We start from the raw sequence: 27,498 nt of genomic DNA on the forward strand, positions 1-27,498 counted from the left end.
GGGGACCCCCCCACGCCCACCGGGGTCTCCCCTCGACGGCACATCCCCCCCCTTATATAAACCCCCCCTAATCCCCTTATGGAGACTGGAGATTACGGGGCAGCAGCTGGAGCGGGCGCTCCCACGCTGGGTCACCCCCTGTCTGTGTGTGTCACCCCCCCGCCCCCCCCGGAGATGTCCCCAAGGGGGATCAGGGCGATGCCGGACACGGGAATCACCCCAACAGCGATGGGTGTGGGGGACAGAACCCTAATCCCCCTCCCCAAACCTCACAGCCCCCCAGGACCCCCCCAGCTGCACCCAGTGCGCGCTCCCATATTGGGTCACCCCATATCTGTGTGTCCCCCGGAGATGTCCCCAAGGGGGATCAGGGCAATGCCGGACACGGGGCTCGCTGCCACAGCAATGGGTGTGGGGGACAGAACCCTAATCCCCCTCCCCAAACCTCACAGCCCCCCAGGACACCCCCAGCTGCGCCCAGTGGGTGCTCCCATATTGGGTCACCCCATATCTGTGTCCCCCGGAGATGTCCCCAAGGGGGATCAGGGTGATGCCGGACATGGGGCTCGCTGCCACGGCGATGGGTGTGGGGGACAGAACCCTAATCCCCCTCCCCAACCTTACAGCCCCCCAGGACCCCCCCAGGACCCCCCCAGCCATGCCCAGCGGGTGCTCCCATGCTGGGTCACCCCGTGTTTGTGTGTGTGTCCATGTGTCCCAGAGATGGCCCCAAGAGGGATCGGGGCAATGCCGGACATGGGGCTCGCTGCTACAGCAATGGGGTGTGGGGGACAGGACACTAATCCCCCTCCACAACCCTGGACCCCCCCTCAAAGCCCCCCAGGACCCCACTGGCCATGCCCAGCGGGCGCTCCCACCCAGTGTGACCATGTGTCTGGTGTCCACCCTCCCCCAGAGATGTCCCCAGGGGGGATCAGGGCAACGCTGAACAGTGATGGGGTGTGGGGGATAGGACCCTAATCCTCCTCCCCAACCCTGCAGCCCCCCAGGACCCCCCCAGCTGTGCCCAGCTGCAATGAGAACTCCCATACTGGGTCACCCCATATCTCTGTGTCCCCCCTGGAGATGTCCCCAGGGGGGAGCAGAGCGATGCCGGACACGGGGCTCGCTGCCACAGCGATGGGTGTGGGGGACAGGACCCTAATCCCCCTCCCCAACCCTGCAGGCCCCCCCCTCCAGCCATGCCCAGCTGCCACGGGAGAGGAGCGGGTATTAGGGCAGGAGCCGTCTGCTCGGGAAGCGGATAATCCGCGGGGAATTGGCTGCTGGAAGTCTATTAAAATACACCATGAAGCACCCCAGCTGGCGGCCCCCCGCCTGGACAGCGGGAATTAAAGTGCACCTCTGTGCCCCCCCCCCCCCCCCTAAAGCTGGGGAGCCCATGCCGGGGGGTGGGGGCACAGCCCATGTCCCCCGACCCCACGTCCCCTGGTCCTGTGTCCCCCAGCCCCACGTGAAGGTCCCTCTCTCCCGGGGAAATGAGACACGGAGTCACTTGGGGTGGCAGCGGTTCCCCGTGTCGGAGTTTTATTTGCAGGGCACGTGGCAGAAGGGGGGACGCCGCGGGGCTGGGCAGGGGACACGGTCCCCAAGGCCCGGCAGAGGGTCACCGAGCTATAGCCGCCCACGGAGTGACCGCAGCAGTGGTTCCAGCTGCTCGTCCAGGGACCGCTCGTCCCCGTCGTTGGTGATCACCCAGTCGAAAGCCACCCCCTGGTCCAGGCCGCACTCGGACTCGGCGTCGTCCACCCCTGGGGAGGAGCAGAGTGTGGCTGAAGACCCCACGGTGGGTTGGGAACCTCCGTCTGTCCGTACACCCCCCCCCGGAGTTAACACCTCCAGCCAGGCGATGGTGGCGGCAGCAGCGGCGCGGCAGAGCTGTGCCCATGGGGCAGCCGCGGTGCCAGCGCAGCCCCAGGTTTGGCACCGCACTCCAGGACGCGGTGCTCGCTTGCTCACCGGTGACGAAAACCCAACTCCTCCTCTTCCTCGTCTCCTCGGTGGCCACCACCCGCACGGTCTGCACCACGTCCCCGTAGACGTCCCGGAACCACTCCACGTCCGAGAGGCGCCGCGTGTCACTCACCACCTACGCAAGGGCTCCGTCAGCGCCCGCCCCACGTGCCCCACGCGCTCCCCGAATACCCCCGCCGCTCACCCACACCGGCTGCGCCGCCCCCTCCACCGCCGTCCTGCAGAAGAAGCCGGGGTCGGCGCGGCGCTTCTCCTCGCCCCAGCGGATCATGTCCTGCCGGTACCTCTCCTTGTAGGCGCTGGCGTCCAGGAGCCGCTGGAAGTCCAGGCCGTGCTCCTGCGGGAAGAGAGGGTCAGCGGCCACGGGTCGTGCCATGGGGCATGGCACGGCACGGCACGGTGCGGCAAGGCTTGGCTCGGCAGGCCATGGCTCAGCACAGCACGATGGTGCGGCATGGCAGAGTTCAGCGGAGCACTGCACAGCACGGCGTGGCACGGTGCGGTGTGACATGACATGGCACAGCATGGCATAGCATGGCATGGCATGGCATGGCACGGTGCGGCATGGCACAGCGTGGTGTGACATGGCATGGTATGGTGCGGTGTGACGTGGCACGGCACAGCATGTGACGGCATGTCACGGCACGGTGGGGCATGGCACGGCGTGGTATGACGCGGCATGGCACAGCATGGCATGGCATGGTGCGGCATGGCACGGTGTGGTGTGGCATGGCATGGCGCAGCATGGCACGGCACGGCATGGCACAGTGTGGTGTGGCATGGCATGGCACAGCACGGTATGGCATGGCATGGTGTGGTGTGACGTGGCATGGCATGGCCCGGTGTGGTGTGGCACGGCATGGCATGGCGCGGCGTGGCACGGCATGGTGTGACGTGGGATGGCACAGCGTGGGATGGCACAGCACGGCACAACACATCCTGGCATGGCTCGGCATGATGCGGCACGGCATGGCAGGGCGTGGCAGGGCGTGGCAGGGCGTGGCGCAGCCGGCGGTACCTTGGCGTACTGCTCCTTGAGGGGTCCGGAGAGGCGCAGGACGGTGCACACGTCGGGGCCCAGCCTGCGGGAGAGGGATCGGCGGTACCGGCACCGGTACCGGCCCCGGTTGGCTCCAAGACAGATCCCGGCCGCCCCGCCTGGTACCGGCCCCGCCCCCCCGGTACAGGCCCCGCCCCCCGGTACCGACCCCGCCCCCCCGGTACCGGCTCCGCCCCCCCCCCTCCCCCTCGGTACCGGCTGCGGAGCTCCTCGGCCACGAAGTCCTTTCCCGACTTCCTCTTCCCGCTCAGCAGCAGCACCGCGCGCGGCGCCGCCATCCGCCCGGCCACGCCCTCGGCCACGCCCTCCGCGCGGGGGAGCCCGCCCCGGCTTGGCCCCGCCCCTCCATCGTCTGTCCGTCCCGTCCCCCCCCCGCAGGGAGAGTCGGGTGGTACGGCCCGAGGGAGGGGGCGGGGCGCGGCGCGGCTGACTCCGCCCCCCAGGCGGGGCGCCCGCCCGACAGCGCCCCCTGCAGGGCGGGGCCGGCACAGCGCGGGGGGGCGCGGAGGGGGTACCCCGAAACCGCGCGGGGACACGGCGGGTCCGGGCACCCATTTCCCCCTCCCCAGCACCCTCCCCCCTTTCCCCCAGCATCTCCTGCCCCCAGCACCCCCTGTTCGCTCCCAGCACCCCTTTACCACCTGCACCCCCTGTTTTCCCCAGTACCCCCCCTTTATCCCAGCACTCCTTCTTCCCCCCAGCAAACCCTTTCCTCCGGCACCCCCAGTCCCCCACCAGCACCCTCTTCCCCCCCAGCACCCCCTCTTCTCTCTCCAGCACCCCCCTTCCCTCCCCAGCAACCCCTGCTCCCCCCCAGCACCCCCTTTGCACCTGCACCCCCCTTCTGTCCCCAGCACCCCCTCTCCCCCAGCACCCCTAATCCCCCCCAGCACCCCTTCTTCTCTCCCAGCTCCCCCTTTCCTCTTCTGAACCCCCTTTTCCCCCAGCACCCCCTTTCCTCCTGCTCCCCCTTTCGCCCTGCAGCACCCTGCTCCCCCCAGCACCCCCCTTCTCTCCTCTGAACCCCGTCCCCCCCCCAGAACCCCCTCTTCACCCCCAGTACTCGCTGTTGGCTCCCAGCACCCCCTTTCCACCTGCACCCCCTCTTCTCCCCCCGCACCCCCCTTTTCTCCCAACACCCTGCTCCTTCCCAGGCCCCCCTTTCCCAGAACCTCTTTCCACCCGCACCCCCTGTTCCCCCCCGCACCCCCCTTTCCCCCAGCCCCCTGTTGGCTCCCAGCACCCCCTTTCCGCCTGCACCCTGTCTTCCCCTCCCAGCACCCCCATTTCCCCACACCGGCACGCTCTGCCCAGCAGTGACTTTATTGTGGGTGGCAGTGCAGCATCATCACACAGTGCATCTGGTCGGGGACCCGGCCCTGGGGGGGGAGCAGTGGAAGCCCCCGGCCCCCCAAAAGTGGCCCACGGGGGACCGCCCTGCCCGGGGGCGCTGGACGAAGGCTTGTGATGGGGCGGCCGCCCCGGTTTTACCCTCTCCGGCTCCGCTCCTTCCCGGCGGCGCTGCAAGAGATGGGGGTGGCCACGATGGGGGGACATTGGGGCTCAGTCCCCCAGGACCCCCCCTCCGGCACCACCCGCCCCGGCTCACCCGCCGTTCCCGGCATAGTGCCGCAGCGCGTATTCCTCGAAGCCGTCGGCCGCCTCCTCGTCACCCCCTTCCCGCCGCGCCACCTCCTCCAGCAGCTCCTCCACGTCGTCCACGAAGTCGACGAAGCGCAGGCGGTCGTGGGCGAAGGTGCCGTCGGCCCCGAAGACGCCGTCCAGCCGCGCCGCCAACCCCCCAAAATGCCCCCTCCAGCCCAACCGCTCCATGAAACCCTCCAGCAGCCGCAGGAACTGAGCCTTCTGCACCGGCTCCAGCGCGGCTCCCAGCACCTCCCGGCCCTCCTTGCGGGCGCAATCGGCCACCCCTGAGCAGCCCTGGGGTGCCCGGTACCGGTTGAGCGGGGGCAGCTCGCGGTGGCCACGCTGGGGGGGACCGTGAGGTGACTTCCCCCAGGCTTTGCCCGGCTTGTGCTCCCGGGGGGGGCGGGGGTCCTTCCCGTGCCCGTGGGGTTTGCCCTGCTCCTTCCTCTCCCGCTCGTGGGGGGCTCCCCCGGCGCCGTGCCGCTTGTGCCGCTTGCCCTCCTTCTTCTCCGCCTTGTACGGCTTCTTCCAGGGTCCGGGGAAGGGCTCAGCCCCCACTGCCTCCAGCTGCCGGCCCAGGCGCTGCTCCAGGGCGCTCAGCTCCTCCACCAGCCCCTCCAGACCCCCGGAGCCCCGTGCCCGCTCCAGGGCACCCGCCAGCTCCTGCCGCACCGCTGCCAGCCAGCCATGCTGCCGGGCACCCTCCCGCCGCGCCGCGTCCTCACCGCGGGCTGGGGCACCCGTGCTGGTGGGCTGCTCTACTGCCGGTTCCCCGGCCCCGTGGCTGCCCGGTGTCCCCGCAGCCCGCAGGCGCTGCAGCTCGGCCCGGGCGTCGCGGAGAGCGGTGGTTTCCCGCTCCAGCGCCGCGCGCAGCCGCGCGTTCTCGGCGGCCATGCTCTGCTGCTGCGCCCCGGCCGCCGCCGCTTCACCCTCGCTCTTCTGCAGCAGGGCACGCAGCTCTTCCTTGTGGGCCTGGGGGAGGGAGAGGGGGGCCGTGAGCCAGGAGGGAGAGCAGCACCGGGACCACCACCCAGCTTCCCTGGGCAACGGGACCACCGCCGGGCTTCTCCGGGCACAGCCGCGCTCACTCACCTGCAGCTCTGCCTGCATGAGCCGGATCTCCTGGTTCTCCTTGGCCAGCTTGTCCAGGAGGAGGCTGACGGACTGCACGCTCTGGGGGTCCCCGGCATCCGATGCGGGGGGCTTCTGCTGCGAGTCCTGGGGAAGGACAGGACGGGAGCAGTGGGGGTGCTGGGGACGCTGCCAGCTCAGGGGGCTGAGCCCCACCGCGGACCCCCCTCCTTACGTTGCCGTCGGCAGGCAGCGGTGATGACTCCTGTTCGCCGGCCGCCACATCCCGGCTCACCACGCTCTCCGCGGGGCCTGGGGAGGAACCCGACAGGGACGTCCGACCACAGCCGAACATCTGTGCTGCCGCAGGGCTGCACCCCACCCGGGCAGGACAGACCCTCCGTACTCACCATCGGCTGGGTCGTAGATGCCACCTGAGGAGAGAAAGGGACAATGAAGGGGACGTCGGGACCCCCACCCTGCCCCTGGGACCCCCACTCACCGGAGATGACCAGCAGCCCCACGGCCACCAGCGCCAAGGCGCCCAGCAGGTACTTGCTTGTGCTGAGCCCGTCCTCGTCACCAGTGTCTGGTGTCCCCCGGTGTGGGGCAGGCATGGGATGGGGGGGGACGGGCCGGGGCTCGTGGCCCTGCCGTCGCCGCAGCCCCTCCACGTCATCGTCGCTGCTGGTGCAGCTCCCGTCCTCCGTTAGTGGCCCTGGGGAGGGACAGGGGGACCTCCAGAGAGGGGCCGCATGCCGGCACCGCCAGCACGAACCCCCCCGGCCGCTCCCCTGCCGCGGCCTGACCTGCTTTGGGGGTGTCAGGGCCGGGTCCCGGCTCAGCCTCAGCATCGGGCTCCTCCAGCTCCCCGCCATCCGGCACGCCGGGCTCGGCCGAGCCGACCACTGTCCCCGTGTCCTCACACTCCTCCAGGTCCTGCGGACACGGGCACTGGGGACTCAGGTGTGCCCATGGGGGGGCAGGACCGAGGTCCCCCCTGTCCCCCCAGCTCACCTCCAGCTCGGTGCCCTCGGGACGCGGGGTCCGGCCGGTGAAGGCGGCTGGGGAGAGGCAGAGAACGGCGGTGAGCCGGTGGCACTGGGGGGGGGGGACACCGGGCCTGTCCCGTCCCCGCAGCGGCCACCTGCCTGGGACGGTGTCCTGGGTGCCCTCCTCCTCCTCCTCCTGCTCTTCCTCCATCTCCTCCTCCTCGTGGTTGGCCGGATCCTGCTCCGCACCCACCGTGTCGACGGGCAGGCCCTGGGGGGGGAGAGGGGGACACAGGGGACACAGGTGGCACCGTGGGTCCCAGCGCCCCCCAGTTCCCCCCCGCTGCCCCCCCCCCCCCCCCAGCTCCCGGGGGACCCTCACCTCGCCCCCCGCCAACACCCAGCTGCCGTCCGAATCCCGGGAGCCCGAGTTCTCCGCCATGGGGACAGCCCGGAGCCACCTGCGAGGAGACAGATGGACGGACAGACGGAGGGACGTGCCCGGCTCCCGGCACCGCCGGCGTTCGACGGGGAGAGCCGCGGTCCCCGCGACGGCCGGTCCCCAACTCCCGCGGGGAGCGGCTCGGCCGAAGCACCGTCGTGTGTCCCCCCCACCCCGCCGTGGTCCCCCATCCCCCCCCCCCCCAGCAGCTGCCGCCGCGGGTATTTTTAGCCGGTGATGCCGCCCGGCAGGTGGACGGGCCCGCGGGGCCCGGCGAGGGGGCACCGGGGCCGTACCGGGAGGGGACCCTCGGGCAGACACCCACCACCCCCCGCTAAAGACGCCGGGACCGGCCCGGGGGTGTACCGGCCCCACCGGTGACATCCCCCCATCCCTGCGCAACCGGGCGATGCCCGGTCAAGCCCTGCCCGCCGCTCCCGCTGCGCAACTCCGATCCCGGTCCCCAGTCCCGGTCCCGGTTGGGCAGTGGGACTCCGCCGCAGACGGGGGGGGCGCGGGGAAGGACCGGGCGGTACCTGGTGCCTCTGCCGCGGTCCCGCCGGTAACTTCCCCCCCCCCCCCCCGTAACTTTCCTCCGGTGCCGGTCGCCGCCCTCGGGAAGGGGCGCGCACGTGACGCCAACAGCCAATGGGAGCGGGCGGCGGCCGCCACGGACCAATAGGACGGCCCGAGCCGGGGGGGGGGGGGGGGGGGGCGGGGGAACGCGGGGCTCCCCCGGTACCGGACACCCCCCACCTCCCCCCCCATGGGAACGGAGCGAGACACGGAGAGGCGGGTTCCACGGTTTTATAGCGACGGTACAAAAAGTTTCCATTAACGATCGGCTAAAACGGGGGGCGGGGGGAGAGGGACCGGGACTGTCCCGAGCACCGGGGGAGGGTGGGAACACCGGGACTGTCCCAAGCACTTGGGGGGGGAGACGGACGGAGCACCGGGACCACCCCGAGCACGTGGAGGGGGGGAACACCGGGATCGCTGCACAGCCCCGGAGGGAGTCACAGATGGTGGCAGGGACAGGATTGCTCCCCCCCCCCCGCAATGGCACTGAGCCCACCGGGCAGAGTTCAGGGGGGGCACCGGGGAGCCTCAGTGTCCGAAGGTCGGTGCACCAGTACTGGAGCATCCCCCGCAGCAAAGGGATGACAACGGTGTGGCCAGCACTGGCCTGGGGCCCGGCGGCAGCCGGTGCTCGGTGCCATCTCTGTCTGGCGGGGGCGGTAACGGCTACAAAAAAAGGGGGTTTGGTCCTAAACGGGTGGGGGAAGCTGTCCGCGGCGGCAGGAGGGCGGCTCAGCCGTCGTTGGCGGCCACCAGCTGTCCCATGCCCTCCCGGACGTAAACCGACTGGATCTCCTTGGTTTTGAGGCAGAAGTCGCAGGCCCAGACGGCGGAAGCCTCGGTGGTGAGCAGCCCGTAGGCGTTCTCCGTCATGCCGGTGCACTCCCGGTGAAACCACTTCTGGCAGGAGGCCTCGCACAAGATGGCATCCTGGTCGTCATTCACCTCGTTGCGGCAGGCTCCGCAGGGATACACAAGCCCCGGTGGTGGCTGGTGGCCCGATCCGCCGGCCGCCTTGCCGGGGGGAGGCGGTGGGAGGCTGTTGGTTTCGGGGGTGCCGGCGCCACGGCCGGCGCTGCCGGGGGCGAAAGTGGGTTGCGCCCCGTTGACGGCGGCGGTGGCGGCGGGGGAACCTGAGTGTGGCTCAGGAGCAAAGGTGCTGGGGGGTGGGTTGAGGGTTTTGCCCCCCTCCTCACCGCCGGTGGGGAAACCGGGGTCGGCACCAGGGAAGGGGCTGGCGGTGGGGGGCAGGGGGGGCACATTCTGCCCTGGGCGCTGCAGGGGCGATTGTCCAAAGAGGTTGGCGGGCTGACCAAAACGTTGAGCCACCGCCGGCCCCCCAGGGGGATTGAGGGCCGGCCCGGGACCCATGTCACCCCCCCGGGGGGGCTGCCCCATGGTTGGGGAGATCATGGGGCCGAAACCCCCGACGGGTCCCTGCATGAGCTGCCCGGCGGGGGGGCTGAAGTTCTGTCCGAGGGGTTGCCCGAAGGGCTGCCCGGGGAAGCTCATGCCCCCGGGCTGGACGTAACCGGGGTTCTGGGGGGGCATACCGAACGCTGGACCCATCTGCCCGGGGGCGAATGGAGGGGGCGGTTGCCGCCTCAAAGGCTGAGGACCCCCACCATAGCCGGGGGGCACTTGCGGCGACATCCCGCCTTGGACACGGAAGCCACCGAAGGGGACGGGGCTACCCAGGAAAGCGGCAGCGGTGGGGGCCGCCCCGGCCTTGGGGGCCCCAAAATCATCCTCGAAGGGGTTGGAAGCCACCAGGTGGTCCACCATGGGGGTGGGCGGTGGAGCGAATTCAGACAGGTGCGAGTAGGCCGGGCCCTGCGGGGGGAACCGTGACGGTCAGGGCTGCGGGTGGCGCCGGTCCCGGCACCGCCCGCAGCCCACGGTCCTACCTGCGTGTTGGACTTGCGGCGTTTCTTCTCGGGGCTCTTCATCTGCAGCCCTGCGGGGACAACGGGGGGCGCGTCAAGCGGGGCCTGTCCCCGTTCCCCTCCCGCCGGCCCGGCCGCCATCACTCACCTGCCTTCCCCTGCTTCCGGCCCGGCCCGCCGGCGGCGGCGCTGCCCGCGGGATGCGGGGGTCCCGGTGGGGGCGGCGGGGCCGGGACGCCTCCCCCTCCGCCTCCTCCACCTCCTCCTCCTCCCTCCAGCTTCTCCGCGTGCGGGGCCGCCATGCCCTCAGAGCCGGCCCGCCGCCATAGCCCCGCCGCCGCTCCTCCGCGCCGCGCCACCGACCGGAACCGGAAGCAGCACCCGCGAGGGGCCAATCACAGCGTGCGGGGCGGGGCGGGGCGAGGGGCCAATCACAGCGCGCGGGGCGGGGCGTGGGGGAGCGGCACGAACCATTTGCAATGGGGGGGTGTGGGGCGGACCAAGCGCAGCGCGCTGGGGGTGGGGAATAAAGCAGAGCGGGACAGACCACTTGCGGGGGGAGGGAGGCGGAATGGACCATGTACCATGTACCGATGGGGGCGACCCCGCTGACGCCCGGGGCGGGAGGGGCCGTGCCCGGTGCTTCCCCCTCCCCCCCGGTGTTGTCCCGTTCCCCCTCACACCAGCCGGGGCGTAGAGAAATAACAACTTTAATACCAACCGCCGGTTCCTTTGGTATCGCGGGGCCCCGGAGGGGGGGGTGTGGTGTGCTACGCTTTGGCTTGGGGGGGGAAACACCGTGCATGCGGGGGGGGGGGGGGGTACACCCTCCCGCCGCCCCCCCCAACCTACCGGGGCTACCGGAGCCGGCCAGGCCCTGCCGGACCCCGGGGGGAGGGGGGGGTTATGGAGGGGGTGCGGAGGAGCACGTCCCGGGGGCGGGGGGAGGGGGGGCACGGTGGGGGCTGGGGGGAGCGGGGGGTCTGCCCCGACCCCCCCCCGGCATTGCATAGGAGCGCGGGACCCGCGGGGTAAGGCACAGAGTAACACGTCAAGTGATCGGTATAACGGGTGCTCGGGGGGAGCGGACACCCCCCCCCCCCCCTCCGCAGCCCCCCAAGGTGGCCGGTGGGTAGGGGACGAGGCCGGGATGTCCCCCCTCCTCCTCGAAGCCCGGGGAGGGGGGGTCTCAGCTCCGCCAGCCCCGAGTCGCTGCCCACGCCGGGCTTTGGTAGGAGCGGAGCTGCTGTGCAAAGGCCAGAGGTGTGGGGGGGGGGTGGCAGGAGCTTTGGCAAGAAAAGCCCCCCCCCCTGCAGGTAGCCCACCCCACGCTGCCCGCGGCCACCAGCTCCTGGGGATGGAGAGAGGGGGGGGGACAAGCCCCGGCCAAGTCCACGCTCAGTCCCGGGGCAGAGCAGCCAGCTGAGAGTCCGAGGGCTCCCTGGAGCAGGGAGCAGGGCTGGGGAGGGGGGGCTGCGCACCGGGGAAACCCCCCCCCCCAGGCGCTCACAGTCTCCTCTCCACCGGTTGCTGCAGGCACATCTCGCTGCCGGCCGAGATGATGGGCAGGTGATTGTCCATGTGGTAGCTGATGAGGTGGCTGACGCTCTCGAAGCGGTGGTCTTTCGTCCGGACCTGGGGGGAGGGGGGGGGACACCAGGGAAGGGGCACTCAGGAGGCTGCCAATGCCACCAGCCTCCAGGGGGGTGGGAGGAGCAGCCCTCCCCGCCTCCCAGGCCCTCTCCAGCCCCCCTCCAACCCCCCAGCCAGTCCAGAGGTGTCCCCCGAGGAGCAGCAGGGAGGCCCCATGCCCTGGTGGCTCTTGTAACACCACCTCCCTGCCCCCCCCCCCCCCCCTAATTTGTGCCAAGCTCTGTCCCCAGGGACTCACCACTCCCTCGGGATCGACGAGCAGCAGATGCTTGGGCTGCCCACCCTGCAAGCCGGTCAGCACGTACTGGCCCGGGGTGGTGGTGCTCTCCCGCACCAGAAAGTCTCCGTTCACCTTCAGCAACTTCTCGGCCTCTTTGCGGTTCATCTTCCCGTGGTACCAGGGCTCCCGTCTCAGCTGCTCCTCCATGGAGGCCACCACCTGGGCAGGGGGCAGCCCCACCGGCACGGATGGGGGGACGCGCAGGGCATCTTCGAAGGGCTCTTCAGGGAGAGAGGAGCAGGGGGGGGAATCCGTGAGCGACCTCACAGCCACCCTCCCCCAACACAGGCACAGCCACGGCCATCATTCCACTCACTCATGTCAAAGAGGTCTCTCTGGGTGCTGCCGTTGGCCGTCGCAGGGGTGCCAGCGGCCGACGCTTGGCGTGTCTTGTCCATGTTTTGCACGTTGACATAAGACGGGTCATCAAACAGGTCTGTGCGGCCGGACGCGCCTACTGGAGCCGGGTATTTCTCTCTCCCTGCTGCCAAGAGCACCGTGGTCAGCAGGGCTCCAGCCTGCCTCAGCCCCAACACCAGTGCCGGCTGTCGGAGCGCTTGGGGTCCAGGAAAGCAGACGGGGATCGGCCACGTCTGTCACGTTACCTTGGGCAGGAGCGTGCTGCTTCCGAGGGTCGTAGTCCCCACCAGACGTCTGGCCAACGGGCTGCAGGGGAGAGGTGGGTGGTGAGCCCCGCTGTGCTCCCCCATCCCTTCCCACTTCCCGCTAGAGGTGCCGGGGAGATGCGCGTCACCGCTCTCATGGTGGAATAACCCTGAGAGAAGAGCCCATGGCCCAGTCCGGGGTCCCTGCATCTCCCTTGTAATGTGGAGCCTCCCCGCGAGGACGTGCCCAGAGCCTTACCAGCGTGGCCCCCAAGTGATTGGTGGTCTGAGCAGCCCCATCCCGCAGCCGCATGTCCACAACCCCCCCGATGGGAGGCTCCTTGCCGGGGAAGTCATTGTAATACTGGTGATCCGGGGCTGGTTCCTCCTCTTCCTCATCCCAGGCAGAACCATCAAATCCTGCCATCCTAGGGGGGAGCACAGCACAGATGAGCAGCTGCCAGCAGCCGGGTCTGCATCCCCCACTCCAAAACCAATCCCACCTTCCTCCTTCCCGCACAGCCCTGCCCTGACCTGTCATGGGGTGTCACCAGCTTTGGGGGGTTCTTCAGGTACTGCTTGAACCGCAGCTCGAAGGCCTGCCCGATGGTGCTGATCACGTCCTGCGCCAAGCCCTCGGGGCACTCCAGGATGTGGCAGGCTGGGGAAGGAACGGCGAGATGACAACGGGGAACCCCAACGTTAAGTTTCCCACCCCTCGAGCCTGTCCCTATGCGCCCCAGAGCTTCCGTTAGGGGATCCCACTGCCTCCCCACCACACTGAGCTGTGCCTAAACATCCGTAAAACGGGGCTCTGGCATTTAGGACCCTCGGCAGAAGCCTCACCTCTCTGATTGACGGGGTCTTTGGCAACGTAGGCGACGTACTCGGCTGTGTCCTGTGGGTGAGACACTGGCGGTGAGACGGGGCTGCCGGGGAGCACGGAGCCCGAGACTTCGGGGGGAGGCACCGATCCCTAGCACGGGGCAGGGCACGCACGGACGGGGACACTGTGTACTCACTGGGTCTCCTCCAGAAGCAAAGGAGATGGACTGCATGTGGTGGTTGGCAATGATCTGCAAGGCAGAGAGTTTGTTGGATGCAGCCAGGAGCTCCTCGGCACCCAGCTGAAGACAGCACCTCCTGCTTGCCACATTCCTCCCGGGGCTGGCCCAGCACGGGGGCTTACAAGACCCTGGGGCCCTGGTTATGAGCCACAGGCCACCAGGAAAAGGGTTGGGACACCAACAGGGCCAAAACCAGGAGACCTGGCCCCAGGCCAGGAGACTTGGGGTCCCACAGTCCCCAAGGCCAGATCCTGCAAAGCACATGGAGTATCGCTCCAACTTCTTCACCCCTCAGGGGACTGGGGGGAGGTGGACACTCAGCAGGTCACACAGCCCACCAAGACATCCCTTATGGAGGTTGGGGACATCCCCTGCCCCAGCAGGGCCCGGGGTTGTGGACATGAGGATTCCTGCTCTCCACCCGGCCCCCGGCACCCCTCTGCTCTCACCTGCTTGCAGTCAGAAGCCATGAGGTTGAGGCTGCTGGTGGAGATGGTCAGGGTGATGGGCATGCCGGCAAACTTCAGGTTGCTCTTGCCCAGGATGGAGTTCAGGGAGCGGCCGCAGGGCTGGGGGGGCAAACAGCAGCATGGGGAAGGGGCTCCCTGGGCCAGACACAGCCCGGCTGCGGGGGGACGGGGCACCTCCTGCCACCCTCCACAGTGGAAACGGGCACCTCATCCTCCCCACCGCTTCTCCTGAGCTCTGCTGGCCGATCAGCGCCACAGGTTGCCCAGCCCGGGCACGGCCAGTTGGGCTGGGATCCGGCCCTCGGCTCCATGCCCAGATGGCCGAGGACGCTCCCCCCCCCCTTCCCAGTAGCTCCCCAGCCCGGCCTCACCTTCCTCCTCCGCACGGCTCCTTTGGCACCGGGTACGGCCTCGCACACCAGCCCGATGGCCTCCCTGCGGGCAGCACAGCACAATATCAGTCCACCCCCCGAGCACCTGCCCTCCCCATTCCCCCGTGACCCCCCCAACCACAGGACCGAGGACACAGGGACCAGCGCAGAAGGGACAGGGTGACAAACGGGAAGCCCTTGGGGCAGCATCAGCTGGAGGATCTTCAAGAAGGTGGAAGCGCGCTGGAATTAGTACCTGATGGGGCCGCAGGCTGCCTGACCCCGCTGAAAACCCCACGTATCAATCAGGGGCTCGTGCGGGGCTCGGATTTCCCCCTGCCCCAAAAACGGCAACCCCCTGGGGAGAGGCAGAGCTCACCTGGTGACCTGCGTCCTGGTGTTGAAATCCAAAGCCCTCATGGACTGGAGGACTTCCACGCAGCCCATGTACTGGGGGAGAGAGCAGGGTCAGCCCTGCCGGCCCCGGGGTTTGCCCCCCCACGCAGCTGGGGAGGGGGCCGGAGCCCCGAGCCCCCCAGCTCCACAGCAGTCACCTCCCCGGCAATCCCACTGCCCACCCGCCACCCACAAGGAGCATGCCAGGAGGTCCCCAAAAGCCCACCATGACCCCTCCCCACGGTCCCCCCAGTCCCCAGCACTCACCCGGACGTGGTAGGAGACCCCGGGGCCCATGACCTTATCATCCGGGTGCAGCCAGCCGCGGGTGGGCTTATTGACGAAGCTGCCGTGGCGGGTCCATTCGTCACCCCCCAGCTGGCCGCCTTCCACCCGCGTCTTCTTCCCTCCCTTGTTCATATCCTGGGAACAGACAGTGACAGATCCCACTGAGTCGGAGCCGGCAGCTCCCGCCGGTGCTGGTGCCATCGTCCCGGCAGAGCCGGGCTCCCCCGGGCTGCCGCCAGCCGAGGAGCCCCGCAGGCTAAGCAGGTTGGCGGGGTTTGAGAGCTTCAGGTTGGCCATTTTGGGGAAGAAGGAGCAGAGGGTGGTGGGGCTGTCCTCCGACTCAGACGAGAGCTCCCCAAGAGGCGCCGCGGGGCCGAGTGAGGAGGAGGACAGGGAGTCAGGCAGAGACTGGGTGCCTGCGAGGGACTCCACTGGGGAGGCCGGGACCCCCAGGCTCCCCACCACCTCCTCCAGGGAGGAAACGGACTCGTTCCGCAGGTGGCTGTATTTGCTCTTCTGCAGGAGATCCATGCCGGAGAGAGGCAAGAAGGGCTGGGATCAGCCCGTCCCCCGCGGCTCTGGGGTGGACGCAGCCAGCCGGGTCTCACGGGGGCCCCATGGAGAGTCCAAGCGCCTGCAGCCGCCAGGAAGCCACCCCCAAGCACAAGCCTCGGCCGAGCTCCGTGCCAGGTCCGTGCCAGCCCGGCATGGCTGGCAAGGAAAGCCGGCCCCGGGACGCCAGGCAGCAGGTCCGGGGGCTGCCCGGCTCCCTGCCGTCGCAGCCGATCGATCCCGATCGGCGTCAGCAAGGATGTGTGGATCCAGCCAGACAGAGAGCGACCCCCAGCTCCCACCGCGGTGTGGAGAAAAGGGGGCCGCGGCTACGCCCCGGGGAGCGGCCGGCACAGGGAGGGGGGCTCAGCACGCTCGGCCCCCAGCCTGGAGGTCCCTCAAGCCCCACGGCCGGGTCCGGCACGGCTGCCCTCCGCTCCAGCCGCCTTGCTCCAGCCCCAGCGCTGCCCCGCTGCCGCTAAGAGGAAATCAAAAGCATGAATATTTAAAGCCCAGAGACAAGGCAGCCACAGAGCGCATCCAAGCCCAGCCCAGCCCCGCTCCGAGCACCGTCCAGGAGCGAACAAGGTCCTTCTGTGGCCGCCAGCGCTACGCAGCCCACGTGCCAGCGGTGGGCAGCCGCCGTTGGCTCCCCGGGCTCTGCCGGGGGGAGCGGCGCTTGAAGCCGGGGGGGGCCGCGATGCTGAGATGCCGCTGGTGCTCGCAGCTGCCTGGGATGCAGGGACATCCAGTCCTTGGACAGCGCGGCTCTCTGGGTGCGGATCTTTCCCGGAGGGCTGGCAGAAGGAAGAGGAGGATGCCCGGGAGCGGGATACAGGTGGGTTGTCAGCGCGGGCTCCCGGCTGTAGCGGGGAGCCGGCAGGAGAGGCGGCTGCTGCTAATTGCTGCTGCTGCTGGCTGCTTCCCACATCCCGGCCGGCGCTGAGCAGCGGCTCCTCCCGGGAGAGGAGCAGAAGGGGCTGCCGCTACCGGGAAAGGGCCGTGCTGACTCACGGATGGCAGGGCAGGCTCTGCCCGCGGCGGGGGCTGCGTGCGGGCTGGGGCGCAGCGCAGGAGGGGCTCCCGGAGAGGGGTGGGGACCCAGCGCGGATCTGGAGCAGAAAAATCAAGGTCACAGGCGGAGCTAGTGGGAGCGAGCGGCGAGAGCACGCCGGGGGGCAAACCTCGACCCCTTCTACAGCCGGGAGCCGGGCAGAGCCCCCACCTGCGGGTCAGGGGTGTCACGGGCAAGTCTCCCCCTGCCCCCCGGTTCCCAACACACTGGCAGGCCGCTGGGACCGCGCCGGCAAGCCTGACCGCACCACCCGCACCCGTGCTGCTCTCCATGGCCTCATCCGCACCAGCCTCCACAGAGGGCAAAAGCTCTCCCCTCTTCCACCTCCCGTGGGCTGAAGCAGGGATTTCGGGCAGCCCCGTGGCACCCAACCCCTCTGACCCACCATGGGCCAGGGCCTTCCGCAAAACCAGCCACCGAGCCAAAATCCTGGTAAATCCAGCTCAAGGGAAGGGCTCTCCCTGCTTGGACCCACCGCAGGGCACTGCTCAGCACGGGTGGCTGCCTGCCCTGTTTCCCAACCGCTGGCATGCTGCCACGGGGACAGGGAAATGGAAGGCAGGACGGAGCTGGAAATAGCCTCCTGCACAGCGCGAGGGGCTGCGGCTGACGACGGCGGGTCCGTCACCCGCCTCCTCCCAGCACTGGAGCATCGCCTCGGCCGCACACGAAGCCTCCGCGAGCGCCAGCCCCCACCTCAGCCGATGGTGGTGGTGGTCCCACAGGCGCAGAGAGCCCACGCCAGCCGTCCCGTGAAGCTCTCGTCCCCGCCGGGGGCCCCTGGCCGCTCGGTGCTGTGACCTTCCCGTGGCCGGCAGTGCCGCTGCTCTAAAGAAAAGCAGGAAGCCCGGGGCCAGGGAGCCAGGAAGCCGCCAGCCCGGCGAGGGGCCAGCCACAGCCCCCAGCTGCCGGGGGGAGCCCGGCTGGGCGGCGTCGAAGGGCCATGGGGCAGTGGGTATTGCCCACAAGGGCCCAGGCGGCTGGCGTACATAGGGCTGGGGTCCCCTGGCATGGAAGCATGGGCTATGTGAGCCCCGATGCTTCCCCAGGGCCCCGCTGGGATAAGAGCAGGAGGGAACTGCACAGGGCAGGGGGGTCTCCTTTGCCCCTTCCCACCACCCCAGGCCCCATCTGTCACCCAGACAGGCAACAGGGCTCAGAGCAGCCGTTCCCGACACGCACCGAGGGGCTGGCACGCCCCAAGAGCCGCAGCGCCCTGCTCAGACAGACCTCTGCTTTCATAAGATGGAATAATTTCTGATTTTATCAGAATCTTCTGAGGCCAGCCAGCCCACATCACCTCACCAGCCTGCCTGGGCTGGGGACAAGACATATCGCTACTCCCAGTTCTCAGAGACCAGAGGTGCCACCGTCACAGCCTGTCCAGCCCCAAAGCCCACCCCAGGGTGTCAGAGACCCCTTCCCAGCAGGCTCAGAGCACAGAAGGCAAACCAAGACGCTTGCACAGCCACTGAACAGCTCTGCCTGAACAGGCAGCCCTTGAGCCCGACCCAGCAGGCAGCAGCCCTTCCCCTTGCCAGACAGGCCGGCAGCGAGCTCCTGCCCCTGCAGCGGAGGACGAGCGGAGCAGCCAGAACAACCGCCCCTGAGGAGCTCGTCCCAGCCCAGACACTCCCCGTACCCCGGCAGCAAGGAGAGGCGCCAGATCGGCCAGGAGAAACAGAGGGACACAGGCTCCTTTCGGGCGCCCGGGGCTAGGACTTCGCACACAGCCTGGGGCGAGGAAGAGGAGCGGAGAGGGGACGCTTGGGGCCCTGCTACCAGGCCAGCGCCTTGACATCCTCCCAGGAAACACAAACTGGGAGCTGAGTCAGAGACCTGGAACACGCCAGTGGTTTGGCAAGAAATTGAGCAGGCAGCCGGCCGCTGCCGCACGTATGCGCCTTGCCCGGGGCAGGAGACCCCCTCGGTCCAACAGCAGCTGCAGTGGAGCCATCCCCAAACCTCTGGGGCAGGGGGGAAGCAAAGAAAAACACCCAAATCTAGCTAACAGCTGTTTTTTTCCCCTCAAACGTCACGACGGCATCTACGTGTTCCTGTATGCAATCTCTCTGCTGCTCAGAAGAGGGGCCGGGAGATGCCAGCAGTGACCTGGGGAGGAGGCCGGGGCCCTGCCAGCGGGGAGAGAGAGGAGGCAGGATCCACCACCGAAGCCACCTAGCCCTCCACCGAAGTCCTTACCACATACTCCATCGCCGGCGGAGGGCAGGGCAGGCCCCGGGCAGGGAACAGAAACGCACAGCCCCTCTCGTCTGGCACTCCGACCTGCGGTTCGGGGACAAACAGGGAGTTAGCCAGCCCTGCCCCGGACCGCCGAGGCGGTGGCCCTGGCACCAAGAAGCAGACCCTGCTCCTCCTCACTGACTGCAGGTGGATGGGACCGTAGCAGCAGCACGACGTGCTGCCAACATATGGGGCGTGAGAGCCAAGGAAGCCTCCTGCTTCCCATCCCAGGGAGGACAAAGCTGGGATGTGCCAGGGCAAGGAGTGAGGCCAACCCTGGCTCTGCTCAGGCCCTACCAGCAAATGGTGTCGGGAGCCGAGAGTCACTCTGTGACCAAGATAACTGTCAGTGCCGATCCCTGCCCGGCCCCAAAAACAGCGCCCAGAGGCCACACACAAGGGGGGAGAGTGGAGGCAGCCCAGGGGGGCAGAGCTGCCCCCTCCTGCCCACCTGCCACCCCCTCGGCCGGCACCCTGCCGCAAAAGGACATGCGGTGAAGAAGGGAGTCATGGAAAGTGGCTACAAGAGAGGAGCCAGGAGGGGCAGGAAGTTCTGCGAGGGGAAAACAAGGCAAGCAAAGCAGGAGCAGCTCCGGAGCCGCTGCCCTTCCCGCTCCCACCCCCACGCTGATGCGGTCAAGGCCGGCCGAGCAGCTCAGGACAGCAAACATGATTTACTTCCTTGCAGCAATCGTGCCCTTATCTGGGGCCTGCAAAGGCAGCGCCGGAGCCCAGGCGGGCACTAACACAATTAGTTCAGGAGGCAGTGAGATAAGAAGGGCCCTGCTTGGCAAGCGCAGAGGCGCAGACTGGCCCTGGGCAGGGCCCGGCAGCACAATGCCAGGTCATTTGCTGCCGAGCAAAGGTGGCGACCAGGCCCTTTGGATGCCAGGGGCTGAGGTTGGCAGCAGGGAAGGAGGATTGGGACCCCAATCTGGGGTGCTCAGCCTCACCAAAGCCTCCTCAGGGCCTGGTTGTGTCTCCCCTGGAGAGGGGACACTGCCCTGCACAGCTCCCAGGGGCATAGGCAGCCCAGCCATGGCACTCCTCCATCAAAGGGCTGCGGGTGGATCCTCAGGCCCTGCTTGGCTGAGAAGAGATGGCATCTTGGACCCTGCTGGAAAAGGCTGAGGCCAGAGCGGCCCCGGGGAATGCCATGAGAGCTGCCCTTTGCCCACAGGCTTCCGCAGCGCCAGCCCAGCAGGCAGGGCCTGGGTCACGGTTCCTCAGACCCCGTGTCCGGGGTCCCCTCGGGCCAGCACAGCGAGCAGGTGACCCCACTGGAGAGATTCACCCCAGAGAGGCAGGGACAGCCTGCGATGGATGGACACACCACACTGCCAGGGGAAAAGGCAAAGGCTGGCAAGAGGGAATATGTATCCCCAGGCATAAGCACCGGGTCTGCTCTGGATACTCGCCCCCTGCCTCCCTCCGAAGCGGGGAAGCGCAAGCAGGGCTGCATGCCGGATGGCGGGAGGGTGCACCCAGGCACCAAAGAGGCCGAAGACCCCTCCAAAACTAACCAGTGCCCTGTCCCCACTGGGGGCGACACATCCAGCGTCCGGGGGTTCCCCGGGGCCTGACAGCGTCCCTCGAGCCGGCCTCCCTCCCACGTACCTCACCGGCACACGACCCCGAGCATCGGGATAGGGCAATGCAAGCGGGAGCCCACCAAGTGGCCGTGGGCACGCACAGCGGCCACCGCGCAGTGTGTGGGGGAAACCGGGGCACCGGCATCACCCCGAGACGTAGAGGCAACCGAGCAGCCGACACAGCCCAGTCCCGGCGAGGCCGCCCCCAGGAGGGGACAGGGCCTGAGCCCCCGACTCGGCAGCAGGGAAAGAGCAGCCAGACCCCGCAGCACCGATGAAGGCAGTGCCGGCCCCGGGAGGCGGCTGCGGCGGGACCCCCGCTCGCCCCGCGGAAGGTAGCGGCGGTGGGCGGGGAGAACTCAGCCCCGGCGGCACCGGCGCTGCGGGGCCTCGCCCACTCCGGCAGCCCGGGACCCCGCAGGGCCCGGCCGCTCCCACAGGGCTGCGCAGGCCACGTCGACTCCGCCGCAGCCCCCGGGCGCGGTCCCCCCGCCCCGGGCCGGCCCACGCGCTCACCGGGGCACCATGGGTCTCGCGCCGCTCTCCTCCGGTCCCGGCGGCCGCACCGACCGCCCTCCCTCCCCCCGCCGCGCCGCCACTCACTTCCGGCCCACGCCCTCCAGCGCGGCCTCACCGCGCCCCCACCACGTGACGCGCGGGCCAATAGCAAGTCGCGCCCTGTCCGTCAGCGCCGTCCAATGGGAGCCCGTTCCTCCCCGTGACGCGCGGCCAGCGGGGCAGCGCGGCCCAATGAACGCGCGGGGCGGCGGCGTTTGAAAGAGCCGTGAGGGGCGGGGGGGACCAACGGCCCGGCGGGGCGCTGAGGCGAGGGGCGCGCGGGGGCTGCTGGGAAGGGGGCGGACTGGCGGCATGGCGCACAAGCAGATCTACTACTCGGACAAGTACGACGACGAGGAGTTCGAGTACCGGTAAGGCGGGGGAGGAGGGCCCGGTAACGGCTCTGGGGCGAGTGGGGGGTGTCCTGGTAACAGCTCCTGGGTGGGGGTCCCGGTAACGGCTCCCCGGGGGGAAGGGCGGGAAGGGGGTTGTCCTGGTAACGGATCAACAGGGGGGCGGGGTGTCCCGGTAACGGGTCCCTGCGGGGTGGGAGGGGGGGGGAGGGTTGTCCCGGTAACGGGTCCCTGCGGGGTGTGGGGGGGAGGGTTGTCCCGGTAACGGGTCCCTGCGGGGTGGGGGGGGAGGGTTGTCCCGGTAACGGGTCCCTGCGGGGTGGGGGTGGGGGGGGGAGGGTTGTCCCGGTAACGGGTCCCTGCGGGGTGGGGGTTGTCCCGGTAACGGGTCCCTGCGGGGTGGGGGTTGTCCCGGTAACGGGTCCCTGCGGGGTGGGGGTTGTCCCGGTAACGGGTCCCTGCGGGGTGTGGTGTCGTCCCGGTAACGGGTCCCTGCGGGGTGTGGTGTCCCACTCACGGTTTCCCGGGGGGGCTGTTAACGGTTCGCTGAGGGGGTGGTGTCACCGGTCCCCGGGGGGGGGATCATCCCGATAACGGTTCCCCGGTGGCAGGGGTAGGGGTGTCTCAGTACCGGGGCAGGGGGCAGGTCCCGTTAAAAGCTCCGCGGGAGGGGGGGGGGGGGGGTGTCTCCAGCAGGGGGTTTGGGGGCGGGGGGGCGTCCCGTGGGTGCCGGTCCCGGTGCCGGTCCTGGCTGAGGGCGCGGGTCGCAGGCACGTGGTGCTGCCCAAGGATCTGGCCCGGCTGGTGCCCCGCACCCATCTGCTCTCCGAGTCCGAGTGGCGGAACCTGGGGGTGCAGCAGAGCCAGGGTTGGGTGCACTACATGGTGCACGAGCCAGGTGAGAGGGACCGGGAGGGCTGACACCACCCCCCTCCCCCCCTTCCCCGGGATCCCCACATCCTCCCCCCCCCTCCCCAGCAGAGTACTCCCACATATCTCCCTCAGAGCCCCATGTTCCCCCCTGGAGCCCCACATCACCCCCCTGCAGAACCCTGCTCCCCCACTCTCCATCCCAGAGCCCTACACCCCCCCCTCCCTGATCTTCATGGCCTCCCCCGAGCCCTCCCCCCCCCCCCCCCCCCCCCCAGCCCTGAGCCCCACATATACCATGTCCCCCCTCCAAGCCCCACATCCCACCTTGCCCACCCGCATCCCTTCCCCCAGAGCTCTGTGTCCACCCTATCCCTCTGAGCCCCACAGCTCCCCCTTGCCCCCACAGAGCCCTGCATCTCCCCCAGAGACCCCCTGAGCCCTCCCCAAGCCCCACATATCCCACATCCCCCCCAGCCCTGTGTCTCCCCTGGGAGCCCCACATCTGCCCAGGGGTTGCAGAGCCCTGTCCGTCCGTCCCCCGAGCCCCACATTGTCTGCCTGTCCACCCCTTCGTATCCCATCTCTCCCCCCACCCTGGGAGCTCCATTTCGTCCCCAGCCCCGCGTGCCCCATGTCACCCCCTCCTCTGAGCCCCACATCCCACCTCACCCCTCCCAGAGCTCCCCAAGCCCTGAGGCAGCGTCCTCCCCCCCCTCGAGCCCTGTGTCTCCCCCTGCCCCAGCTCAGAGCCCTCCAATTCCCCGGAGACCCCATCGTTTCCCCCCCCCCCCCCCTCCCCTCCAGAGCCCCACATCCTGCTCTTCCGCCGCCCGCGGCCCAAGAAACCGGAGAAGTGACGTAACTGGCCCCACCCCACCGGGACAGCTCCCGCCGCAGCTGCGCCGTTCCCGGAGGTCTGCCCTGTGCCGCCCCGGTACCGGTGGGGGGGGGGGCCGTCCCGCCACGAGCTTCAATAAATGGATATTCAGAAGCTGCTGTCTGCCGTGCGGTGGGGGGGAGAACTGGGGGAGGGGGGCACCGATGGACTCCCGGTGCTCCGAGCGTCCTGCCGGGGGCGGGGGGGAGAGAACCGGGGGAGGGGGACACCGCCGGGCTCCCGGTGCTACGAGCATCCTGCCGGGGTGAGGGACCGGAGGGAAGGGTAGGGTTTCCCCGGGGCCACCCAGCTGGTCCCGGGGGTGGAGGGGGCTCCCAGGGCATCTTGCGGGGGGGTGTGTGGGAAAAGACGCGGGGGAGGGGGTGTCTCCCGGCGCCGGGGGGGCGGAGCTTTCCGAGAGGCGGGCTTGGCCCCGCCCCCTTTCCGGTCGGACCCGCGGTCACCAAAGGGGGAGCGAGCGCCGTCCCCGCCCACCGCGATGCTTCCGGTCCCGCCTCCCGACCAATCCGTGCTGGCAGCGCCTCGCGATGGACATGGTGCTCCGCCAATGAGGGCGCGGGGCGGTGCGACGGCCTGTCGGGGCTGCCGGCCGGGCCGATGTGGGGGACGCTGAGGGCGGGTCGGGCCCTGCGCGCCACCGCCTCCCGCTCCATGGCCGCCTCCGGCCCCGCGGCGGTCCGGGGCTCCCCCGCCACCGCCGGCATCATCGTCATCGGCGACGAGATCCTCAAGGTGCGGCCGGGGGCGAGCTGGGGCTGCGCGGGGCGGGGGGGCGGGGGCCGGGGCCTGGCGGGCCCGAGGCGCCCCGCCGTCACGGGTGTCCCCGTCCCCTCAGGGCCACACGCAGGACACGAACTCCTTCTTCATGTGCCGGCGGCTGCGGGCCCTGGGCGTGAGGGTGGCCCGGATCTCGGTGGTGCCAGACGAGGTGGACGCCATCGCCGGCGAGGTGGCCGCCTTCGCCTCCCGCTTCACCTACGTGCTGACCTCGGGCGGCATCGGCCCCACGCACGACGATGTCACCTTCGAGGCTGTGGCCAGGGCCTTTGGGGAGAGGGTGGCCCCCCACCCCGAGCTGGTGGCCCTGGTGCATAAGTTCTTTGGCAAGACAGAGGCGCAGTGCCCCGAGATGAAGCTGGCTCGTGTCCCCGAGTCCTCCTGCCTCAACTACGGCACGGACAGGCACACGGGCAGCACCTTCAAGTACCCACTGGTCAGCGTGCGCAACGTCTACATCTTCCCTGGTATCCCGGCGCTGATGGAACGCGCCCTGGATGGCCTTGCCCACCTCTTCCGCAGCGAACAGACCCGCTTCCACTCGCGCACCATCTATGTGGCGGCTGATGAGATTCTTATCACGCCCGTGCTGGACCAGGCTGACGCCACCTTCCAGGGTCGCGTCAGTTTGGGTTCCTACCCGGACTGGGCCAACAACTATTACCGTGTGAAGCTGACGCTGGACTCGGAGTCGGAACAGGACCTGGAGGAAGCGTATCGTTTCTTGATGGAAAAGCTGCCGCCAGGCGTTGTCGTGCCGTTGGTGACGGACTGCATCTCACCAGCAGCCACGGAGGTTTATGGCCTGGCTAAGTCAGGTACAGGGAAGCACTGCTGCAGCACAGCTCAGTGCCTCCGTGCTGCTCCTGCGCAGACCCTGCAGCCCAGCAGGGCCAGGGCAGTGGGATGACTGGCGTGGGAGCAGAGCTTGCCTGTTCTGGTGTGTTGGGGGGCTTGAGGGTTGCTGAGGCTTCGCTGGTGCTGCAGCTGCAGTGGGCTTCATCCAACACAGGTGGGAGTGGGACCCATAACCCCAGTTGAGGCTGGTGCCAGTCCCAGAGAGCACAGCATGCATTAGAGGGAGCGGTGCTGCGGTTCCCCGCTGCAGGCAGGATCCCTGTCCCATCCGTGGCATAGAACTCCAGGTTGCGCAAGCTCTTGGCTCCAGGCTGTGGTGCCAGCAGTGGCTTTGCTGTGTGTCTGGAGACAAGTGGTGCCCGGAGGGTGAGGTGCCGCAGGCCCTGGGGTAGCGCCGAGGCGCTGTGGCCCCAGGCAGGCACCGACCATCCCCTCCTGGCAGGCTCAGCCCTGGGGCAGAAGGTGGCAGCAGCACTGAGGACCATCGAGGAGGCTTTGGACCGGTACAGCCTGGCCCAACTCTGCGTGGGCTTCAACGGGGGCAAGGACTGCACGGCCCTGCTGCACCTTGTCCACGCCGCCGTGGAGAGGTACCCAGCCGCAGGGCTCTGCTGGCCTGGCCTGGGGCAGGGGTGAGGGGGTCCCACGGGCCCTGGACGGGGCTCCAGGGCTCTCCCCTGCCCCGCTCTGGGGGAACAAGCAGATCCCTGGGGTCCAGCTTGCGGGGAGTGGGCCGCTTCCCTGCCTTCGGTCCCTGGCTGCTGGAGCCCAGCTGTGACGGGTCTCTCCCCAGGCGGTACCCGGCGAAGCAGGAGAAGCTGCAGGTGCTCTACATCCGCATCGTGTCCCCCTTCCCTGAAATGGAGCAGTTCATCCAGGCGACTGTCCAGAGGTATGGGGCAGAGAGGGGTGGACTGTCAGGCAGGCGGGGTGAGGACTGTCTCCCACAGCCCTGCAGGCAGCTGCCCGTCCTGCCTGCGCAGGTACAAGGTCCAGCTCTGCACAGTGGAGGGCTCCATCCGGGAGGCCCTGGCCCACCTGAAGGAGCAGCAGCCGCAGCTGGAGGCCGTCCTGATGGGGACGCGGCGGACAGACCCCTACTCACGCACCCTGACGCCCATGTGCATGACGGACCCTGACTGGCCCCCGTACATGCGGGTGAACCCCTTGCTGGTACGTGGCTGCCTGCTCTGGGGATGGGACTGTCCCTGCTCGGGCCGGGGAGTGAGCCTGGCAGGTTAATGAGACGGGGCTGGAAGCCGACACTAATCCACCCCCATCCCGGAGGGCTTCCCTCCCGATTCCCCCTTTCCCCAGTGCATCTCCTGCCACATTGCGCAGCCGTGGGTGCCCCTTGCTGCAGCCAAGCTGCCTGGTGCTGTCAGGCAGGGCTCGTTCCTGCCCACCCGGAGCTTTTCCCGTGTTTGGGGACGTGCTGACAGGGACAGGGAGCTCTGAGGCCCCTGGGGACCAGCCGGCTCCTCCGCGTGCTCTTGGGGGGAAGGGTGGCTGGCTTCCCTGGGAGCGAGGGAGTAGCCTGCCTGCCTCTGCAGCAATCCTTGCCCAATTCTGCCTGCAGGACTGGACCTACCGGGACATCTGGGAGTTTCTGCGCAAGCTCTTTGTCCCCTACTGCGTCCTCTATGACAAGGGGTGAGTGTCCCTCCTGCCCTCCCTGCTGGCCACAGCCGATCCCCCTGCGTGCAGCCTTGCAGCCGCCTTTCTCCCTCCGCAGCTACACCTCTCTGGGGAGCATGGCCAACACGCTGAAGAACCCAGCGCTGCGCTACACAGACACCCGGGGCCGGGAGAGCTACCGGCCTGCCTATGAGCTGGAAAATGAGGAAGACGAACGCACTTCCCGCCAGTGAAGACCCACGGGCCACAATCGGGGAGGTTCTGCTGGGATGCTGCCGGCGGCCGGCTCCCCCACGGATGTCCCTGGCGCTGCCGGGGATCACACTGAATAAACCTGCTGCCCGCCAGCACTGAATAAACCTGCTGCGCTCAGCCTGCGGTCTGCATCACGCTCGCGCTTGGCCGTGCTGGTCCCTTCGGGCCTCGCAGGGCTCTGGCGGGGGCAGGACAGGGGGTGAGGCCAGCTCTGCCCAAACAAAAGGGTCCCCGGGCCGTGCCCCCTCCCCGCGCCCGCTATTGTGGAAGCTTTTGAAGCGCAGAGAATGGAGCAGGTTCCAGCGCTTGCCCGGGACCCGCGTGTGGGTGCAGCTGCGTCTCTGCATCAGACCTCGCCGATCCCTCATCGGCCATGCTCCTCCTCCGGACCGCGGCGGCTCGTCTGCCGGGCGCTCCGAGGCGAGCGGCACGCGCGGCGGCACTGCCGGCACCCGCCGAAGCCTCCCTGGGGCTGCGCCTGGGCTCCTGGCTGCTGCGGCTGCTGCAGGAGTGCGTCTACCTCCTGCTCTGCAGCTGGTGCATCCGCGAATTGCTGGACTAGGGAATTACCCCCCCGCGACGTCACAGGACCCCCCGGCACCCCCTGCCTGCCCCTGCACCATGGGTGAGTTCCCTGCCTGCTGCTGCCTGCTGGGCACAGTGCTTGGGGGGGTGATGGGGGCCCGGCTGTGGTGCTCCTGGCGGTGACACGGGCCTGGCCATGGCGCGTGTTGGGTGACAGCGTTATGGGGGCCTGACTGTGGTGCTTGGGGGGTGATGGGGGCCTGGCCGTGGTGCTTTTGCGGGGTGACGGGGTGCAGCTGTGGTGCTGGTAAGGGGGTCCTCACCCCCTGTGCTTCTCTCTCCTCTCCAGGACCGCTTGTCAACCTGTGCTGAGGGAGCTGACGGACCCCCAGCACTGGGACCCCTCTCCAGCCTGTGCCCCCCCTCCCCGATGACAGAGACCCCAATAAACCTGTGTGGCGCCTGACCGGCTAGGTGTGTTTGGGGACAGCTCTGGGA

The 27,498-nt window shown here is 69.2% G+C and overlaps 6 protein-coding genes across 10 annotated transcripts; 2 read left to right on the forward strand and 4 right to left on the reverse strand.

The window, feature by feature from the left end:
* Positions 1-1,529: 1,529 nt before the first annotated feature.
* On the reverse strand, positions 1,530-3,333 carry PMVK (phosphomevalonate kinase; the record flags this gene model as incomplete). The annotated part of the gene is made up of 5 exons (XM_082495929.1): positions 1,530-1,772; positions 1,981-2,110; positions 2,180-2,332; positions 3,014-3,077; positions 3,251-3,333. The coding sequence occupies 5 exons, from the start codon at positions 3,331-3,333 to the stop codon at positions 1,636-1,638; spliced, it is 567 nt and encodes a 188-aa protein (XP_082352055.1). The 3' UTR covers positions 1,530-1,635.
* Positions 3,334-4,365: 1,032 nt separating this feature from the next.
* On the reverse strand, positions 4,366-7,812 carry PBXIP1 (PBX homeobox interacting protein 1). 3 transcript variants are annotated; one of them, XM_082495961.1, is made up of 10 exons: positions 7,744-7,812; positions 7,148-7,226; positions 6,925-7,036; positions 6,583-6,837; positions 6,276-6,491; positions 6,184-6,207; positions 6,009-6,085; positions 5,795-5,920; positions 4,665-5,674; positions 4,366-4,576 (listed from the first exon to the last, which is right to left on the reverse strand). In XM_082495961.1, the coding sequence occupies exons 2-10, from the start codon at positions 7,205-7,207 to the stop codon at positions 4,543-4,545; spliced, it is 1,914 nt and encodes a 637-aa protein (XP_082352087.1). In that variant the 5' UTR covers positions 7,208-7,226; positions 7,744-7,812; the 3' UTR covers positions 4,366-4,542. The 3 variants fall into 3 exon arrangements, with proteins under 3 accessions (XP_082352087.1, XP_082352089.1, XP_082352088.1); XM_082495963.1 differs by lacking the exon at positions 7,744-7,812 and having other exon boundaries at positions 6,583-6,712; positions 6,791-6,837; positions 7,148-7,403; XM_082495962.1 differs by lacking the exon at positions 7,744-7,812 and having other exon boundaries at positions 6,583-6,727; positions 6,791-6,837; positions 7,148-7,403.
* Positions 7,813-8,004: 192 nt separating this feature from the next.
* On the reverse strand, positions 8,005-10,372 carry PYGO2 (pygopus family PHD finger 2). The gene is made up of 3 exons (XM_082496290.1): positions 9,821-10,372; positions 9,694-9,743; positions 8,005-9,619 (listed from the first exon to the last, which is right to left on the reverse strand). Exons 1-3 carry the CDS (start codon positions 9,972-9,974, stop codon positions 8,519-8,521), a joined length of 1,305 nt encoding a protein of 434 aa, XP_082352416.1. The 5' UTR covers positions 9,975-10,372; the 3' UTR covers positions 8,005-8,518.
* Positions 10,367-20,937, reverse strand: SHC1 (SHC adaptor protein 1). 3 transcript variants are annotated; one of them, XM_082496288.1, is made up of 13 exons: positions 20,782-20,937; positions 14,782-14,937; positions 14,498-14,568; positions 14,119-14,182; positions 13,727-13,846; positions 13,233-13,286; positions 13,057-13,108; positions 12,745-12,871; positions 12,470-12,638; positions 12,211-12,271; positions 11,922-12,089; positions 11,564-11,826; positions 10,367-11,307 (listed from the first exon to the last, which is right to left on the reverse strand). In XM_082496288.1, exons 2-13 carry the CDS (start codon positions 14,932-14,934, stop codon positions 11,179-11,181), a joined length of 1,431 nt encoding a protein of 476 aa, XP_082352414.1. In that variant the 5' UTR covers positions 14,935-14,937; positions 20,782-20,937; the 3' UTR covers positions 10,367-11,178. The 3 variants fall into 3 exon arrangements, with proteins under 3 accessions (XP_082352414.1, XP_082352415.1, XP_082352413.1); XM_082496289.1 differs by lacking the exon at positions 20,782-20,937 and adding an exon at positions 17,126-17,206; XM_082496287.1 differs by lacking the exon at positions 20,782-20,937 and having other exon boundaries at positions 14,782-16,387.
* A 179-nt stretch (positions 20,938-21,116) lies between these two features.
* CKS1B (CDC28 protein kinase regulatory subunit 1B) lies at positions 21,117-23,040 on the forward strand. Its single transcript, XM_082496030.1, has 3 exons — positions 21,117-21,194; positions 21,947-22,074; positions 22,854-23,040. Exons 1-3 carry the CDS (start codon positions 21,136-21,138, stop codon positions 22,904-22,906), a joined length of 240 nt encoding a protein of 79 aa, XP_082352156.1. The 5' UTR covers positions 21,117-21,135; the 3' UTR covers positions 22,907-23,040.
* Positions 23,041-23,544: 504 nt separating this feature from the next.
* On the forward strand, positions 23,545-27,461 carry FLAD1 (flavin adenine dinucleotide synthetase 1; the record flags this gene model as incomplete). The annotated part of the gene is made up of 8 exons (XM_082496049.1): positions 23,545-23,679; positions 23,783-24,542; positions 25,025-25,172; positions 25,376-25,474; positions 25,566-25,755; positions 26,162-26,235; positions 26,318-27,100; positions 27,350-27,461. The coding sequence occupies 7 exons, from the start codon at positions 23,545-23,547 to the stop codon at positions 26,451-26,453; spliced, it is 1,542 nt and encodes a 513-aa protein (XP_082352175.1). The 3' UTR covers positions 26,454-27,100; positions 27,350-27,461.
* Positions 27,462-27,498: the final 37 nt, after the last annotated feature.

This window comes from Vanellus vanellus, assembly GCF_965231255.1.
Source record: "Vanellus vanellus genome assembly, chromosome: 27".
Taxonomy (NCBI): domain Eukaryota; kingdom Metazoa; phylum Chordata; class Aves; order Charadriiformes; family Charadriidae; genus Vanellus; species Vanellus vanellus.